Consider the following 16,687-nt stretch of genomic DNA (forward strand, 5'->3'; position numbering starts at 1 on the left):
TTAGCTAAACGTCAGTGAGTGTTCTATATCTACAGTATGGTCGTCTCCATCTCATGTTATCATACCAGAGGCTGGTGAATCAGTGCCCCATATGTGTGTCATGAGGTGATACAATGTGGACAAACAGGTTCATACAAGGGAGAAGAGTGTCTGAAGTATGTTTGATAGTCATCAACAAATACCAACTGGAGAGAAGTTGATAGAAGTAGCCCCATATGTGCATCATAAGGTGATACAATGTGGACGAACTAGTTCATCCAGGGGAGAACTGCATCAGTGAGGAGCAAGACAGAGAGCAGAGCGGAGCACTGAGGTGGGAGACAGATCACAACCGTAAGTTGATGAACTCACATGCCTTTGTGTCATCTCACTGAATGATGTAGCCCTAACATTCTACGCTAGCCAACTGTATGTGACCAGCCTGTTAAGGAAACCTCAACCTGGTTTTGTCCAGCTGACTGTGGTCTAGTAGGTTCTACGACATGAGGCCCTAGATAATAATCGATAATAATGACTGTCTAGACTAGACAACAGTCTTTACAAAGGTCACTTACACTAGAGCTGTAAGACTGACAGAAAGACTGTTGAATACATTCCTCTATGAAGGGTCAATTAGTTGGTTTACTGTATGTTTTTTTTTTTTATGTAAAGACTGGCTTGTGTAATCAAAGTTAACTTTTATCTTTGATTTAATTTGACATTTATTCAATCTGTAAGTGAAGAGTGAGAGAGAGAGAGACAGATACTGTATATTCAGGAAACCAGAGCCACACCTGTCCAATGTTTTCAGATCTACACAAGGGAGTCAGGGTGAGATGTTGTTTCTGGAGAAACTGGTTCATCAGGAAAGAGAGTGTCTGAACACGTATGAACTGAACATAAGCTGACAGAAATAGGAGGTGCATCAGTAGACAAACAGGGTCATACAAGGAAGACCCAAAGACAGACAGACAGACAGACAGACAGAGACATTGTAAATATCCCTTGTTAGCTTCCGGAAAGAGAGATAATATATATACGGTATCAGCAGGCTTTCATGTCCATTTAGCCCCATACTGTAGCTTCTCACTTCACTGTTTTTTTAACTTTGGCATGTGTTCATTGTTCAGGTTTATAGCAAGAGGTTCTTTGAGGAGAGAAGAGAGAGGAGGGGACCACTGCTTCTAAAATGAGTCTCTCTGGGGGGAGAGAGGAGGGGACCACTGCCTCTAAAATGAGTCTCTCTGGGGAGGTTGAAGCCTTGGGGTAAGGGAAGAGTCTCTTTACCTCCTAGTAAATGCCCTCTGAGCAGCATGGGTAGTCTGAGGAAATCAGTGTGGAGGGCATTTACCATGAAGATGATGATACTGGTGATGATAGATACTTCATTCATAACCAGATTAATGTTAGACATAGGAATGTAGATATACTGTAGTTCAATGCATACTGTAGCAACAGATAGTGTTGCAACACTCCCTAGAAGGCATGTCCACGGAGGAGGAGAGCGGATCCTGGAGGGAGATGGCCACTAAATACCTGAAAGCTACTGACAATACAGATATATTAATTTGGACTGGCTACACCGTCCCCACTCTCCTCCTCCCAGCGCACCCCAACCCTCCTTACACACTCCTGTGTAACTGGCTCTTGGAGCTCAGCTCATATGGCACATTTAAAAAACACAACTCCACCTTGTAATCCAGAGTCCAGCAGGAGAGACCAGCCTCAACTGTCCCCAGCTGTGTGTCCATGAAGAGTGACTGGTCTATGATCGAGCCAATAACATTCAGGGATGGAGTCTTTAACAGTAAACAAGGGTATGAACTTTAGAGTCATTGTATATTGGAGGAACTATGATTTATTCACACTTCTCTAGATTAAGACATCTGCTTATTTCTTGTTTTTACCCAGAATCCCCAGTAACCAGGTGAAGAGACCAGAGTCAGAGATTCCCAGTGGTCAGTCTGTCCAGAGTCAAAGTGAACTGGCCTCCATATTCAGGGTGGGCTAAATAGAAAGTATGACATGGAAAATGGCTCAGTAATCCCCATACAAACGTAATTTTTTTCTTGTTTCAATTGCATGCCAAAGTCAAGTGATGTGGTTTTTGTATTTAGTATCTCTACTGTGTGTAAAGGTTTACCTATTATTGTCTGGCTCCTTTTTTTTTCTAAACGTTTCAGTTGCTTGAAGACAATGTCATCACTGTGGTGAGAAATCAGCTGAAGAGGTTCAAGAGGCTTATTTCTCAAGACTACCCAGAGTGCTTTGAGAGTCAGGGGGAGGAAGAGGAAGTGGTGGATGATGAAGAAGAGAAGCAGGAGAGCAGTGCCAGAGAGGGGGCTCTGAAGATCACACTGCACGTCCTGAGGAACATGAATCAGAAGGAGCTCGCTGACACACTGGAGAAACGTAAGAGACCTTATATGTTTTCACAGAGAAGTGTTACTAGGCTGAAATATTATTGGAAATATAAACACCACTAACTGTAATTCTATGTATATCTCTATTTGGTCACTCTTTATATTATGTTGCCTCTATAACTTAGTTTTTCTGTAATTACTCCAGTAACAAGATTGGTTGTTTCTGTATAACTGCATAGTCACGGGGTTGGACAGTTTCCTATAACACAGATGTAATAAGGACTGTTCTTTCCTACACGTGTAGTTATATCATACAACTACACTACATACTATGTAATTAATTACTATATAACAACTTATGAATTAATACAACATGTAATTACAGTTACTGCAGGTATTGGGTCAACTTCATGTAAAGTGTGCCAGGAATATTTTGTTAATTGTTTGTCATTCAGATGAGCTTGCTGTGGTGTGCCAACGTGAACTCAAGTCCGCCCTGAAGAAGAAGTTTCAGTGTGTGGTTGAGGGAATAGCTGAGCAAGGCAACACAACACTTCTCCATAACGTCTACACAGAGGTCTACATCACAGAGGGTGGAAGTGGAGAGGTCAATAACGAACATGAGGTCAGACAGATTAAGACAGCATCCAGGAGACCAGCAACACAGGAGACACCAATCAAATGCAACAACATCTTCAAGCCTTTACCTGGACAAGACAAACCAATGAGAGCTGTGCTGACAAAGGGAGTCGCTGGCGTTGGAAAAACTGTCTCTGCTCAGAAGTTCATTACAGATTGGGCTGAAGAAAAAGCCAATCAGGATGTCCAGTTCATATTTCCACTTCCTTTTCGGGAGCTGAATTTAATGAAAGAGAAGAAACGCAGTTTGAATGAACTTATTGCTCATTTCTTCATTGAAATAAAAGAATCAGGAATCTCCAACTTTGACAAGTATAAAGTTCTGTTCATCTTTGATGGTCTGGATGAGTGTCGACTTCCTCTAGACTTCCATAACAACGAGACATGTTGTGATGCCACAGAGTCAACCTCAGTGGACGTGCTGCTGACAAACCTCATCAAGGGGAATCTGCTTCCCTCTGCTCTCCTCTGGATAACCTCCCGACCTGCAGCAGCCAATCAGATCCCTCCTGAGTGCATTGACCAGGTGACAGAGGTACGAGGATTCAACAACCCATAGAAGGAGGAGTACTTCAGGAAGAGAATCAGTGATGAGAACCTTGCCAGCAGAATCAACACACACATTAAGTCATCAAGGAGCCTCCACATCATGTGCCACATACCAGTGTTCTGTTGGCTCTCAGCCACTACCCTAGAGAGACTGTTGGGTGAAGCAGAGAGAGGAGAGATGCCCAAGACTCTGACACAGATGTACACACACTTCCTGGTATTTCAGACCAAACAGAGGAATGTGAAGTACCTTGGAGACCATGACAGAGATCCACACTGGGATAAAGAGCTAATTCTGTCACTGGGAAAACTGGCCTACAAACAGCTGGAAAAGGGCAATCTGATCTTCTATGAGGAAGACCTGAGAGAGTGTGGCATTGATGTCACAGAAGCCTCAGTGTACTCGGGAGTGTGCACTCAGATCTTCAGAGAGGAGTGTGGGCTGCACAAAGTGTTCAGCTTTGTGCATCTGAGCATCCAGGAGTTTCTAGCTGCTTTATATGTGTTCCTCACATTCAACGACAGCAATAAGATTCCACTGGTCAAACAGAGATCCTCACCCAGGAAGCTATTGTCATCACTCAAATTCAAAACTCGCAAATCTCTGCTCGACTTACACAAGAGGGCAGTGGACAAGGCCTTACAGAGTGAGAATGGTCACCTGGACCTGTTCCTGCGCTTCCTCCTGGGCCTCTCACTGGAGTCCAATCAGAATCTCCTACGAGGCCTTCTGACACAGACAGGAAGCAGCTCACAGACCAATGAGGAAACAGTCAAGTATATCAAGGAAAAGATCAGGGAGAATCCCTCTCCAGAGAGGTGCATCAATCTGTTCCACTGTCTGAATGAGATGAATGACCAATCTCTAGTGGAGGAGATCCAAAGCTACCTGAGCGCAGGACGTCTCTCAAAAGCCCAACTCTCACCTGCACAGTGGTCAGCTCTCGTCTTTGTGTTGCTGACTTCAGAAGAAGAGCTGGATGTGTTTGACCTGAAGAAATACTCCAGATCAGAAGAGGGTCTTCTGAGGCTGCTGCCAGTGGTCACAACCTCTAAGATGGCACTGTAAGTAGATGGACAAAACACTGTATTGAAACTTGGGAGGTGAATAGAGTATGTGATCACTTATTATGATTTACAGATTAAATGGAAGATATTAAGTTATTGAGCACATGGTCAAAAGTGATTAATTAATTGCAATTAATTAATTGATTGCATGCTTATCTTTCATGTTTTATTGACACACAAATATGTGACTTGCTCCATCATTTTCAATCGCTTTGTGTCTCGACTCCCAATAATGAGCGAGAAAGAGCCAGTCACAGTCGGAGTACTGAACACTGGTTTGGAGAAATCCACTCCTGACGTTTACTCTATTTTTAACGTAACGACTATCGCATTCCACTACGGATACTCACACCACAGCTCAAATTAAGATTTTTTTGTCTGACATTAAGCAAATAACATAGCTGGCTGGTGTTCACAGTTCAGCTAATGCGTTTGTCAGCTTTATTTAAGTGAAAATGTAATGAGTCAGTTCCCTAGCCAGTGAGTTTACAGTTGGTGCAGTTGTAAGGAGCTAGACACTCATCGAACTGAACGCTCTGTCCATCATTTAAGGCATGGAAAGTATGGATACATTATGATTTCACTTTTAAAACTAAGTGAAATTATTAGAAAACATGTTGTTCTCGTGAAATATGTTAAAATCCCAAAACAGCCCATGTAACGAAAATGTCATTATACTATAATATAATGATAATATAATCACTATATACTACTCTGTACTTTTTTCTCTGAGTCAAAATGACTTAATGCTTGTATTCATTCCTCGTTCAGGCTGAATGGATGTCACCTCACAGAGAGATGCTGTGAAGCGTTGGCCTCAGCTCTCAGCTCAGACTTCTCCCACCTGAGAGAGCTGGACCTCAGTAATAACGATCTAAGTGACGGGGGGGTGAACCTGCTTTCTCCTGGACTGGGGAGTCCACACTGTAAACTAGAGACACTGAGGTGAGGTCTTAGACTATTCTTTTGTCAGACACATCATTCCTAAGTATCTGTTACATTATCATTCTATGGGATCAATGATACTTGCACAGAAAGGCTCAATAATTGAGACAGACAATGTACATTATCTTTCAATCAATGCTGTGTGTGTGTGTGTGTGTGTGTGTGTGTGTGTGTGTGTGTGTGTGTGTGTGTGTGTGTGTGGTGGCAGGGGGGGGGGCTGCTCTGTCTGCACTCTCTGAATATGTTTGCCCTCCTCAAATCCTGACCCACCTGACCTTAGATCAGCTCATGGGGCTTCACAATACTGCACTAAACCAATAGCTAGCAAATACATTATGCCAGACGTAGAAATCCAGTGACTACAAATGTATCCATGGTTGCTTGCTCCCCTTTTGTGAGCAACTATAACTCTCAATCATGAATTCTTGCACCACAGTGATTGTTTGGCTACATGTATTTATTTGTATTCCTCATTCAGGCTGAATGGATGTCACCTCACAGACAGATGCTGTGAAGCGTTGGCCTCAGCTCTCAGCTCAGACTCCTCCCACCTGAGAGAGCTGGACCTCAGTAATAATGATCTACTTGACGGAGGGGTGAAGCTGCTCTCTGCTGGACTGGGGAGTCGACACTGTAAACTAGAGACACTGAGGTGAGGTCTTAGATTATTGTTGTTGCCAGACACATCATTCCTAAGTGTTTGTTACATTATCAATGATACTTGCACTGCAAAAGTCAATGATGGAGACAGAACATTTACATGATCTTCCAATCAATTCCTATACTTTTCTCTGTGACTACATTCAGCCTACCACTTTTTTTGTATTCCACCTTTTTCTTTTGTCAGCTCCCAGACTGTCATCACGTGCATGCACACCCTTTAGGAAGCCTTTATTTATTTGACCTTGGAACGTCATCCAGTGTATGCACCCTTAACCTAGGACTACTTCCCCCTCCAAAAAGATAAATAAATAAATGTCAGGTCCAGAATATGAGCGGTCTTAAATAAATATAAGGTCCAGAATATGAACAGTCTTTATAACAACAAAAGAATCGATGAAAATCTTACCTATCTCAGATAAGGTGTTTTCGAGAAAACCTTTATTTGGGACAGCAACACATGCACAGTTCCATAACAAGAGGCCACCCTTTAGGTCAGGATAGCCTTGCAGCTAACTCAGCACATCCCCACCAATAGATATAACCCAGGGGACAGAAATAACCGGTGTCAACCTGACTGGCTGTCTTGATTTGTACTGTTACTACATAAAATCAAAAACTAGTATAACATGGATGATAAAGGAATCACTGTATGACTGAACAAATATTATTATCATGACGTGATCATACTGATTGAAATAGATTGTTGTTTGCAATATTGATTATAAGAATATCATAAATGACAGATGAGACATCCGTCTCCCCTCACACTATCAAGGAGGGAGCATGGGAATAAGGCACACAATGCAACAATCATTTATTGTACAACTTATAATCACATCATCTTGAGCTTTATTTATCATTTAAGGCAGAATTTCAAAGAGTGTGTGTGTGTGTGTGTGTGTGTGTGTGTGTGAGGGGGGGGGGGCTCTCTGAATACCATTACTCTCCTCAATTCTTGAACAATCTGGTCTTAGATCAGCTGATGGGGCTCCACAATTCTGCACTAACCCAATAGCTAGCAAGTATAGCACATTTAGAAAGACAATGACTACAAACCTGCCTGTGACTGGCTTAAATCATGAATTGTTATCATAATGCACCACAGTGATCTTTTGGCTGCATGTATTTATTTGTTTTTCTCATTCAGGCTGAATGGATGTCACCTCACAGAGAGATGCTGTGAAGCATTGACCTCAGCTCTCAGCTCAGACTCCTCCCACCTGAGAGAGCTGGACCTCAGTAATAATGATCTACGTGACGGGGGGGTGAAGCTGCTCTCTGCTGGACTGGGGAGTCCACACTGTAAACTAGAGACACTGAGGTGAGGTCTTTTGGGGTGTAGAAGCATGAGTATCTAGGGCCATTATAATGCACCATTTTGAATGTTCTTTACTTAAATACAATATGTCTAGCCTTTCAACTGCTAAATTAAGAGGATTTAAAGCTGTACATGTACATTAGAGAGGAATAATCAGATTCTTGATATCAGATGGAGTGAAAATATTTCCCCAGGTTGTCAGGCTGTAGAGTCCCAGTGGAAGGCTGTGCTTCTCTGGCTTCAGCTCTGAGGTCTAACCCCTCCCACCTGAGAGAGCTGGACCTCAGCTACAATCACCCAGGAGACTCAGGACTGGCGCTGCTCTCTATTGTACAGAAAGATCCACTCTGTAAACTACAGACACTCAGGTAAAGGCTGAATATGTAGCTGGACGTATCAATGGGATTAATGCACAGTATCTATTTCCCACATGATTGTAAGTGTGTCATTCAACCACTGTGTGTTCTTCTGTGGTTGATATAGTGTGGACCATGGTGGAAAATGCATGCTCAAACCTGGGCTGATCAAATGTAAGTCACCAACGCTGTAGAGAATAGGACTGTGAATATTACTCAAGAATCAGGGTACAGCAGAGTTCAAACAGAGCACCAGGATTGTATTCATATATAAATCTAAAATATTACTAAATGTGAATTAGTTGTATCCGTTGTAAAACATTTTAAATTGATAAGTCATATTTTGTGAAAATAAAGAATGTTACTATAACAAGGTCACATTGTGAATATTATAATTTATTGAATTGTATTGATTTGATGATTATTTTTGCCCTCTCAATCAGATGCCTGTGAGCTCACACTGGACCCAAACACAGCACACAGAAACCTCGCTCTGTCTGAGGAGAACAGAAAGGTGACATGGGGGGAAGAGGAACAGCCGTATCCTGATCACCCAGAGAGATTTGAGGACTGGCCACAGGTGCTGTGTAGAGAGGGTCTGACTAGGCGTTGTTATTGGGAGGTAGAATGGAGTGGGTTATTGGCTGTTTTAGGAGTGACATATAAAGGAATCAGCAGAGGAAAGGGTGATGACTGTGGGTTTGGAGACAATGACAAGTCCTGGAGTCTGAGGTGCTCTGATGACAGTTACACTGCCTGGCACAATCATAAGAAAACTATCATACCTGTCCCCTCCTCTGGCTCCCACAGAGTAGGAGTGTATCTGGACTGGCTGGCTGGCACTCTGTCCTTCTACAGTGTCTCTTCTGACACACGGACCCTCCTGCACACATTCCACTCCACATTCCCAAGTCCCAACTCAAAACCCACCTGTTCAAACTGGCATACTTTCTATAAATTGGACACTCTGCACTTCACTTGTTTTTATCTAAATGTGTTGTTTGTTTTGTTTTTAATGATTGATGTCATGCTTTTGCTTTTACTTCTCTTCTGTAAGGTGACCTTGGGTGACTTGAAAGGCGCCTCCAAATAAAATGCATTATTATTATTATTATTATTATTCACCGAGCCCCTCTTTCCAGGGTTTAGGCTTTTTTATGGCTCTTCAGTGACCCTGTGTAAACTAGTCTCAGGGAGATCACACTGAACACCAAAGGCTCAAAGATGATGGATCATAACATGATGTCACATCAACCTTCATACACTCAAACTCAAAGGTTGTGATTTTCCACTAAGATCAAGCCTTCACACATGCAGTTGGATAGTGGTGTGTTTTCTCTGAGATGTTGGATATACAGATGTTTCCTCTACCCTGTGTGTAGTGTGTAGTGTGCAGTGTGTCTTGTTTAGTGTTTAGTGTGTAGTGTCAGTGTAGTCTTTGTGATGAGTAGCCCTGTCTGAGACCTCTATGCCCAAATGTCTTCCTCGAACCACAAGGATGTCCTCTTGGTTTAATGGTGGAATCTTGGGTCATCCAGGGGAGAGGTCCCCAGTTTGGGGGACAATAAAACAACAATTTCTTTAATGATGCTGATAATGCCTCATTATCAGTCATGCTTTATTATCACACATTTATTGAGGCAACGTGATATTTTGGTGAGAGATGCTGTGACGTGTTGGCCTCAGCTCTCAGCTCTGACTCCTCCCACCTCAGACAGAGGTTCGGTGACGTCATCTTGTTTACTCCACTGAACCGCTGCGATTGGCTGGTTTCTGTTGTTTGAAACAAAGAACCAGGAAGTTGTGACGGTGCGGTGTGCAGCTGCTAAACATCGGAAACCAGTGTTAAACAAAGCTCGATAACAACCTCACATCTGAACGGAAGCTTTCAGTCGACCAAACATTTGTTTGTAGCTAAGTTGTTGAAAATCACATAATGTCGTCTGCAGCGAACGACGTGAGAGCGGCAGGGGACAGCATTGACGCCAGGCGGGGCGACGGGGAAGAGTAAGATCGTCCCTTTGGTGTCTGCATGATGCCCGACTAGTAAAAGATAGGGTGTATTATGAGTCAAATATGCTCATCCCATAATGATACAGTGACTGCTTATCATAGAGAGAGAGAGAGAGAGAGAGAGAGTGAGAGAGACAGACAGTGTGAGTGTGTGTTTGCGTGCGTCCGTGTGTCCATATAGAACATGACTGCTTTTCATTTCGAGAGAGAGATGGGAGTATCTGATGATGCCTTTATTAGTTCAACCCAGGGACAGCGCTGCACCGTTCATGACAGAGAAGTTGGTTGAATGGGAGGAAAGTTACAGTGACAGACTGCTTCCCACTCAGGTTGCACAGACATACAGAGGCCTGGACAAAACCAGAAAAACACACCGCCGCACTCTATCGTAGAATAACAAGAGGCTTGATATTTTTTACTTGTTTGTTGTGGAATGTGGAAATAAGTTAACAGTAACCAGAAGAGTACACCACTAACATCGGCATCACTACCTGGTGTTGTTAACTAGCTTGTGTTGGAGTTGTTAACTAGCTGGTGTTGATGTTGTTAACTAGCTGGTGTTGGTGTTGTTATAAAGCTGGTGTTGCTGTGGTCTGTGCAGGTCTGAGGGGTCCTCCTCCATCTCTGGGTCTGTGGAGGTGGACGCCAAGCCCAAGCCCCAGAGTCACGACTTCAGGTACAGCCTCTCCTACCCCTGCCTCGGCCAGTGTATCATCATCAACAACAAGAACTTTGACAAGAGAACAGGTACCGGCTCCATCTGTTCATAGTAGACATGATGCTCTGGGTGTGTCTGGTCTGGGTGGGGGAACAGGATGCTGTCATGACTGAGAATGGAATGGAGGATTGTTGATGAAACATAAGGTGTCTTTCAAATGAATAATAACTGATAATGATATTCATCACTTTATTTGTACAACACTTTTCCAAAGAAAGCAAGTTACAAAGTGACAGCCTAAGTGGAGACCAATAATAATAATAAACTTTATTTATATAGCATCTTTCTAAAACAGTGTTACAAGGTGCTTTACAAATGTACAGATAAAACAGATATACAAATACAAACAAAAATAAAATGAGGAAAACAGTAAAACAACACATTAAAATGAATAGGGCAGCATCAATTAAAGGCTTGTCTATAAAAATGAGTTTTAACCTTCTGAACCCCACAACCCGCCGGCGGGTTTGAAAGGCATGTTGTCTTTAAAAAATCGGCAAAATTACACCATTGATCATAGCCAGAAACTGGAAGGGCCCTGCCTGAGGATCTTAGGCTGCTCTGAGACTCGTAGGGGATTAAAATGTCAGAAATATAGTCTGGTGCCATAAAAGTGATCAGTAAAATCTGTTCTAAAAGTAACAGGTAACCAGTGTTGGGAGGCTGGCATTGGGGTGATGTGGTCTATTCGAGTTCTTATTAAAAGCCTAGCTGCTGCATTTTGGACTCTGTAACCGTAAGAGGGACTTTTTACTGAGGGAAGAATAGAGGAAGTTGCAATAATCTAAACGAGATGAGATGAATGCATGGATGACTTTTTCTAGATTGGCAAATGACAAGAAAGGCTGTATTTTTAAAATGTTTCTATATATATGCCATTTAGCTGACGCTTTTATCCAAAGCGACTTACATTGCAGTGAGTGCATACATTTTTCAGTATATATGGTCCCAGTGGGAATCAAACCCACAACCTAAGCGTTGTTAGCGCCATGCTCTACCGACTGAGCCATAGAGGACCAACTGATAAAAACATGACCACCCTGTATTGCTACCGTGGAGCAAGGAGGGCCAAATATTACGACCTCAGGTTTACTGTCATTCAATTGTAAAAAGTTCTGGGACATCCAACATTGAATATTTTTCAAGCAATCAATAAGAGAAGCTAAACTGGATAAATTATGGGGTTTAATGGGAAGATACAACTGGGTGTCGTCCGCATAACAGTCAAAGGAAATATTGTGTGTATTATATTTTGCGTAATCCAGATATGAATATTATTACTATGTTGACACATCCATGCAGACTCTGTGTTTGTTGGATGCACCTGTGCGCTCTTTGAGGTTGTTCTTTGAAGTTATTATTATTATTAAGTTGACATCCATGCTGATGGATATGTATGTGTGTTGTTTGTCCAGGTATGAACCAGAGAAACGGGACGGACGTGGATGCTGCCAACGTGATGAAGGTGTTTGGCAAACTGGGCTACAGACTCAAGGTCTACAATGACCAGACGGTGGACCAGGTCAGACAGGTTCTCACAGCAGGTACAGACTAGATCAGACCAGATCAGACCGGTTCTAACACTAGATCAGACCAGATCAGTCCGGTTCTAACACCAGATCAGACTGGTTCTAACTCCAGACCTAGACCAGATCAGACCGATTCTAACACCAGACATAGACTGGATCAGACCGGTTTTAACTCCAGACCTAGACCAGATCAGACCGGTTTTAACTCCAGATCTGACTGGGCTGGGCTGTACTGGGCTGGGCTGTTTATGCATCCATCATAGTTGCTGAAAGAGTGCAGGAAAGGACATAAAAAAGGAATGATCCGAGCCAGCACAGAATGGTTTGTGTCGGCCCAGTAGTGTGTAAAGCCCCCTAAAGGGTTGAAAGCCCAAAGACCAACCTCACTGAGCTGACCAGTACCACCTGTAACTCCTCCCCTCAGGCCCACTACCACCTGTAGCTCCTCCCCTCAGGCCCACTACCACATGTAGCTCCTCCCCTCAGGCCCACTACCACCTGTAGCTCCTCCCCTCAGGGCCAGTACGGTTTCAGTGGACATAAATGTCTTTATTGTTCTAAAACAAAGTTACGATGGTTGAGTGTGTTCATTCTTCATGGTAACATTACATTGCGTGTGCGTGCGTGCTTGTGTGTGTGTGTGCGCGCGCGTGTGTGTGTGTGTGTGTTCAGTCTCCAAGGAAGACCACAGCAGTGCGGCGTCGTTGGTGTGTGTGATGCTGAGTCATGGGGACGAGGGCGTGTTCTTCGGGACGGACGCTGCCGTGGAGCTAAAGACCCTCACGGGCCTGTTCAGGGGCGACCGCTGCACCTCGCTGGTCGGCAAGCCCAAACTGTTCTTCATACAGGTGTGTGTGTGCGAGAGAGAGAGTTCTTACTGTTTGTCCCTTAAAGCTTCTGGCTCCTTCTCCTCTACAACTGCATAATTTACTCTGTGTGTGTCTGTGTGTGTGGAGCAGGCTTGTCGAGGTACTGATCTGGACAGCGGTATCGAGGCTGACAGCCCCTCTGACGGAACAAGGATCCCTGTGGAAGCAGACTTCCTCTACGCCTACTCTACAGCCCCAGGTACGTACACACACACACACACACACACACACCTCTTCATGTTCACCTTGGACCAGCTGTGTCTTATTCTGACCCCCCGCCCCCAGGCTACTATTCCTGGAGGAACACCATGGAAGGCTCCTGGTTCATCCAGTCGCTGTGTGAGATGTTCAGCAAGTACGGCAGAGAGCTGGAGCTCCTGCACATCCTGACCCACGTCAACCACAAGGTGGCGATGGAGTTCGAGTCCGTCTCCAACTCTCCGGGCTTCCACGCCAAGAAGCAGATACCCTGCATTGTCTCCATGCTCACCAGAGAGATGTACTTCACTCCCTGATGATGACATCACACTGGTCCCCGTGGCAATGTTGTTTCCACAACATTTCATACAGTTCCCCATGCAGGAAGTGAAGCTGTGGTTATTTTTAGACCAGCGATCCTCCGTTCTGATTGTGGGAGCATAGTGATAGTGCTGTTACACCTGATTGAACTGATCAACTGATCTTCAGAGCCTTGGTGAGCTGAATCAGGTGTGTGTGTGTGTGTGTGTGTGTGTGTGTGTGTGTGTGTAGAGGGATGGAGGGGGACACAAACACATTCTGCGGCAAGTAAACCAATTTGTTTGTTTTGTTTTGTAGTTTAAATCTCTGAATGAAAGGAGTTTTCTCTCTCTGTGAGAAAATAGGAAGATGTGTGTGTTTAGTTCAGTTGGTATATTTCAGTGCTGCTTTTCATTCCAGAAGGTTGTTGACCCCCCCCCCCCCCCCCCCCCCCCCCACCCCACACTCCTGTCTCAGACACGTTCAATGACCTCACTTCACCTCCTCCTCCTCCCCTCCTCATTTCACCTCTCCCTCCCCCTCCCCTCTTCACTTCATCTCCTCCCCCACCCTTCCCCTCCTCCCCCTCCCCTCCTCGCCCCAGCAACACTGGCGCAGGGCTAGTTGGATACCTCTAGGTGTGGTCGTTACAGTAATGGGATTGTGTTACATTTTGTACGCTGTGTGTGTGCTGATGTTGTTATTTTTAACTCCTGTGGATAGAGTCTGGGAAACACACTATGGCCTTTTTGTGTTTGTTTGCTGATTGATCATGTGGTCCTCTGTTAAAGGCATTTCTCTCTGACATCTCACGTCCCTTTGAATTCTGCATTGAAAATCATGAAAACAGCTTCACTTTTAGACTCCTCAGGGCTTTACACACAACAGGGCCCCAGACAGGCCCCAGCCCAAACCAGACAGGCCCCAGCCCAAACCAGACAGGGCCCAGCCCAAACCAGACAGGCCCCAGCCCAAACCAGACAGGGCCCAAACCAGACAGGGCCCAGCCCATTCCCCTGTTCTATTTGGATGGCCCAACAGAAACTGTTAGTCTCTAAAGCTTCCTAAGCCTTGTACATAAACCTGGTCATCTGTCACTTGGAATCTGTCTTATTTAAAGGTACGCTATGGAAGTTTTAATTACAAATTCTTTACCTCATGTTTTGCCAGAGTGTTGAGTGTGTAATTATCATACTTCTCTGATTATCAATCAATTTCTTGCCTTATTGAATCAGACAATTCTTCGCTGATGCCCATAGATGTGGGGACGGGTACCCCTTTCTGTCCAATGAGGTAATCTTTGGATATTTTCAGACTATTTAGGGGACCCCTTTTGGCTCAAGAGCACCCCCAGCTGCAGAGGCTTTTCTCAATTGTTAGGAACACAACTCCTCACGTCCTCCTCCATCCTCCACTCTCCTCCTCTCTCCTCCATCCTTCACTCTCCTCCATCCTCCACTCTCCTCCTCTCCTCCATCCTCCACTCTCCTCCTCTTCTCCATCCTCCACTCTCCTCCTCTCCTCCATCCTCCACTCTCCTCCGTCCTCCACTCTCCTCCATCCTTCACTCTCCTCCTCTCCTCCACCCACTTCCTCCTCAGAAAGCATTGGAGGAGAATATGTGTCAGGGGAGGAACCTCTGTCTTCTCCTCCTGTCCGGGTTTCAGTAGGACGTGAGTGAAGGACGTACGAGAGGAGGATGGAGGAGAGGAGTCGTGTTCCTAACAATTGAGAAAAGGCTTGCGTGCTTCCACTCCTCTTGGTGGTGCAGTTGTCATACGGTCTGGAACACCAACACTCACGTTCCCCCCTCCTGTTTAAGTACTGCCCTCTGCTGTCTTCAAATAAAAGTGCATGTGAAACTGTGTTTTATAATGACCAACTAAACTATCCAACTCCCACAATGATAAAGTTTACATGCACCTTATTTGGCCATTCAGAATTAATTCAGTCTGAACGAATATTCCTAAACAACTGTTTTTATGATCGCAAATTCAAGTGGAGGAAACTGTTTACATGTCCTGAATAAAGTAGTTTCTGACTTTTTCAGTGCCTTTTTCTTTGTGTCCCACGGCACAAATGGCCAGTATGTTTTTCACATTATTTGCACTGCTCATCTTCATCATTTGTGCTCTAATTAGACAGATCATTATCACCCTCTTGATCAGCAGATCAGTAAAGATTGGTGGGAACGAATTGTGCTCCTGGAGTTTACCGATGAAGAATGTAAGTAGGACTTGAGCATGACAACGACGTTGTGCACGCTTATGGAAAATGAGACTGCGAACGCCTATATCCCGTTGATGATGCCTTTTGCCAAAAATGGCATTGCTGTAGAACACCAAAAGTGAAGAAAAAAAACATTGACATAATCTATTCTCTTCTGTCTGCCAGGCCACATGTTACATTACTGATGACCTCATTTGTGATTACAGACTGATTGTTAGTTGAACTGTTGAGAGTTTACTTGTAAAGAGTAGAAATTCACTATAATGGGAGAAATAGCTAAATGGAAACAATTCAATTTTGTTTGTCAGCACTTTCTCAAAGACGCTTACAGTTGAGACAGTGTTCTTAGCACTAAGCCACCACTGCATTCCTGTGGTTGGATTTGAACCAGAGACCTTGGAGACATCAGCCACAGGTCTTGACCACACAACCACTGATGTTTTTGTTATAATTGTTGTTTGAAGTACCTGAGGATGACACCTGCCTTGCCCCCCATATTGGTTAAACCAAAATGCAGAAATGATCTTTCAACATTTCAATAATATGGCTTAGATGCCTCTTTTTAATAAATGATAATCTGGGTTTGAATTCTGATTTGAAACCACTGGACTACAGAGTCCAATTAGCTTGCCAGACCATTCTCAGTCAGTAAGGTCTGAGAGAGTTAACCCCAGGGTCATAGGTTCTACAGGCTTGCATGTGTTGTTGGCTACTTCCTACCGCTTGCTATCTGAGTGTTGTACAGTCTGTAATTACTGAACCGTCCATGACGACAGGCTCAAATGGAGCCTGGGTCAAACGGAGCCATATTCACAATGCCAATGATTTCATTATGAGTAGGAGTATGCAATTGTCAACTTAAAGTATCACACCAACCACCAACTCTTCTTATCTGGCTTTACATCCATGGGTGGCAGTCAAAACAGCTCAGGCAGACAGAAATAGGAGTGA

At 44.0% G+C, this 16,687-nt stretch overlaps 2 protein-coding genes across 2 annotated transcripts; both read left to right on the forward strand.

The window, feature by feature from the left end:
- The first annotated feature begins 359 nt into the window (after positions 1–359).
- LOC310821058 (NACHT, LRR and PYD domains-containing protein 6-like) lies at positions 360–8,988 on the forward strand. The gene is given in 12 exon segments (XM_083692908.1): positions 360–1,245; positions 1,683–1,796; positions 1,891–1,981; positions 2,163–2,391; positions 2,798–3,537; positions 3,541–4,595; positions 5,370–5,543; positions 6,022–6,195; positions 7,354–7,527; positions 7,719–7,892; positions 8,008–8,054; positions 8,324–8,988. Coding segments are annotated over 12 exon segments (3,699 nt in total). The 5' UTR covers positions 360–1,168; the 3' UTR covers positions 8,974–8,988.
- Positions 8,989–9,680: 692 nt separating this feature from the next.
- LOC310821227 (caspase-3-like) lies at positions 9,681–15,538 on the forward strand. Its single transcript, XM_083693193.1, has 6 exons — positions 9,681–9,887; positions 10,495–10,640; positions 12,027–12,155; positions 12,813–12,988; positions 13,100–13,208; positions 13,295–15,538. Exons 1-6 carry the CDS (start codon positions 9,817–9,819, stop codon positions 13,522–13,524), a joined length of 861 nt encoding a protein of 286 aa, XP_083549319.1. The 5' UTR covers positions 9,681–9,816; the 3' UTR covers positions 13,525–15,538.
- Positions 15,539–16,687: the final 1,149 nt, after the last annotated feature.

Source organism: Argentina silus, assembly GCF_951799395.1.
Source record: "Argentina silus genome assembly, chromosome: 21".
NCBI classification, from domain to species: domain Eukaryota; kingdom Metazoa; phylum Chordata; class Actinopteri; order Argentiniformes; family Argentinidae; genus Argentina; species Argentina silus.

Coding starts and splice junctions, on each gene's coding strand:
- LOC310821227 (XM_083693193.1), top strand. CDS start 9,817: ATGTCGTCTGCAGCGAACGACGTGAGAGCGGCAGGGGACAGCATTGAC. Junction 9,888..10,494: donor AGGCGGGGCGACGGGGAAGA/GTAAGATCGTCC, acceptor TGGTCTGTGCAG/GTCTGAGGGGTCCTCCTCCA. Junction 13,209..13,294: donor CGCCTACTCTACAGCCCCAG/GTACGTACACAC, acceptor CCCCGCCCCCAG/GCTACTATTCCTGGAGGAAC.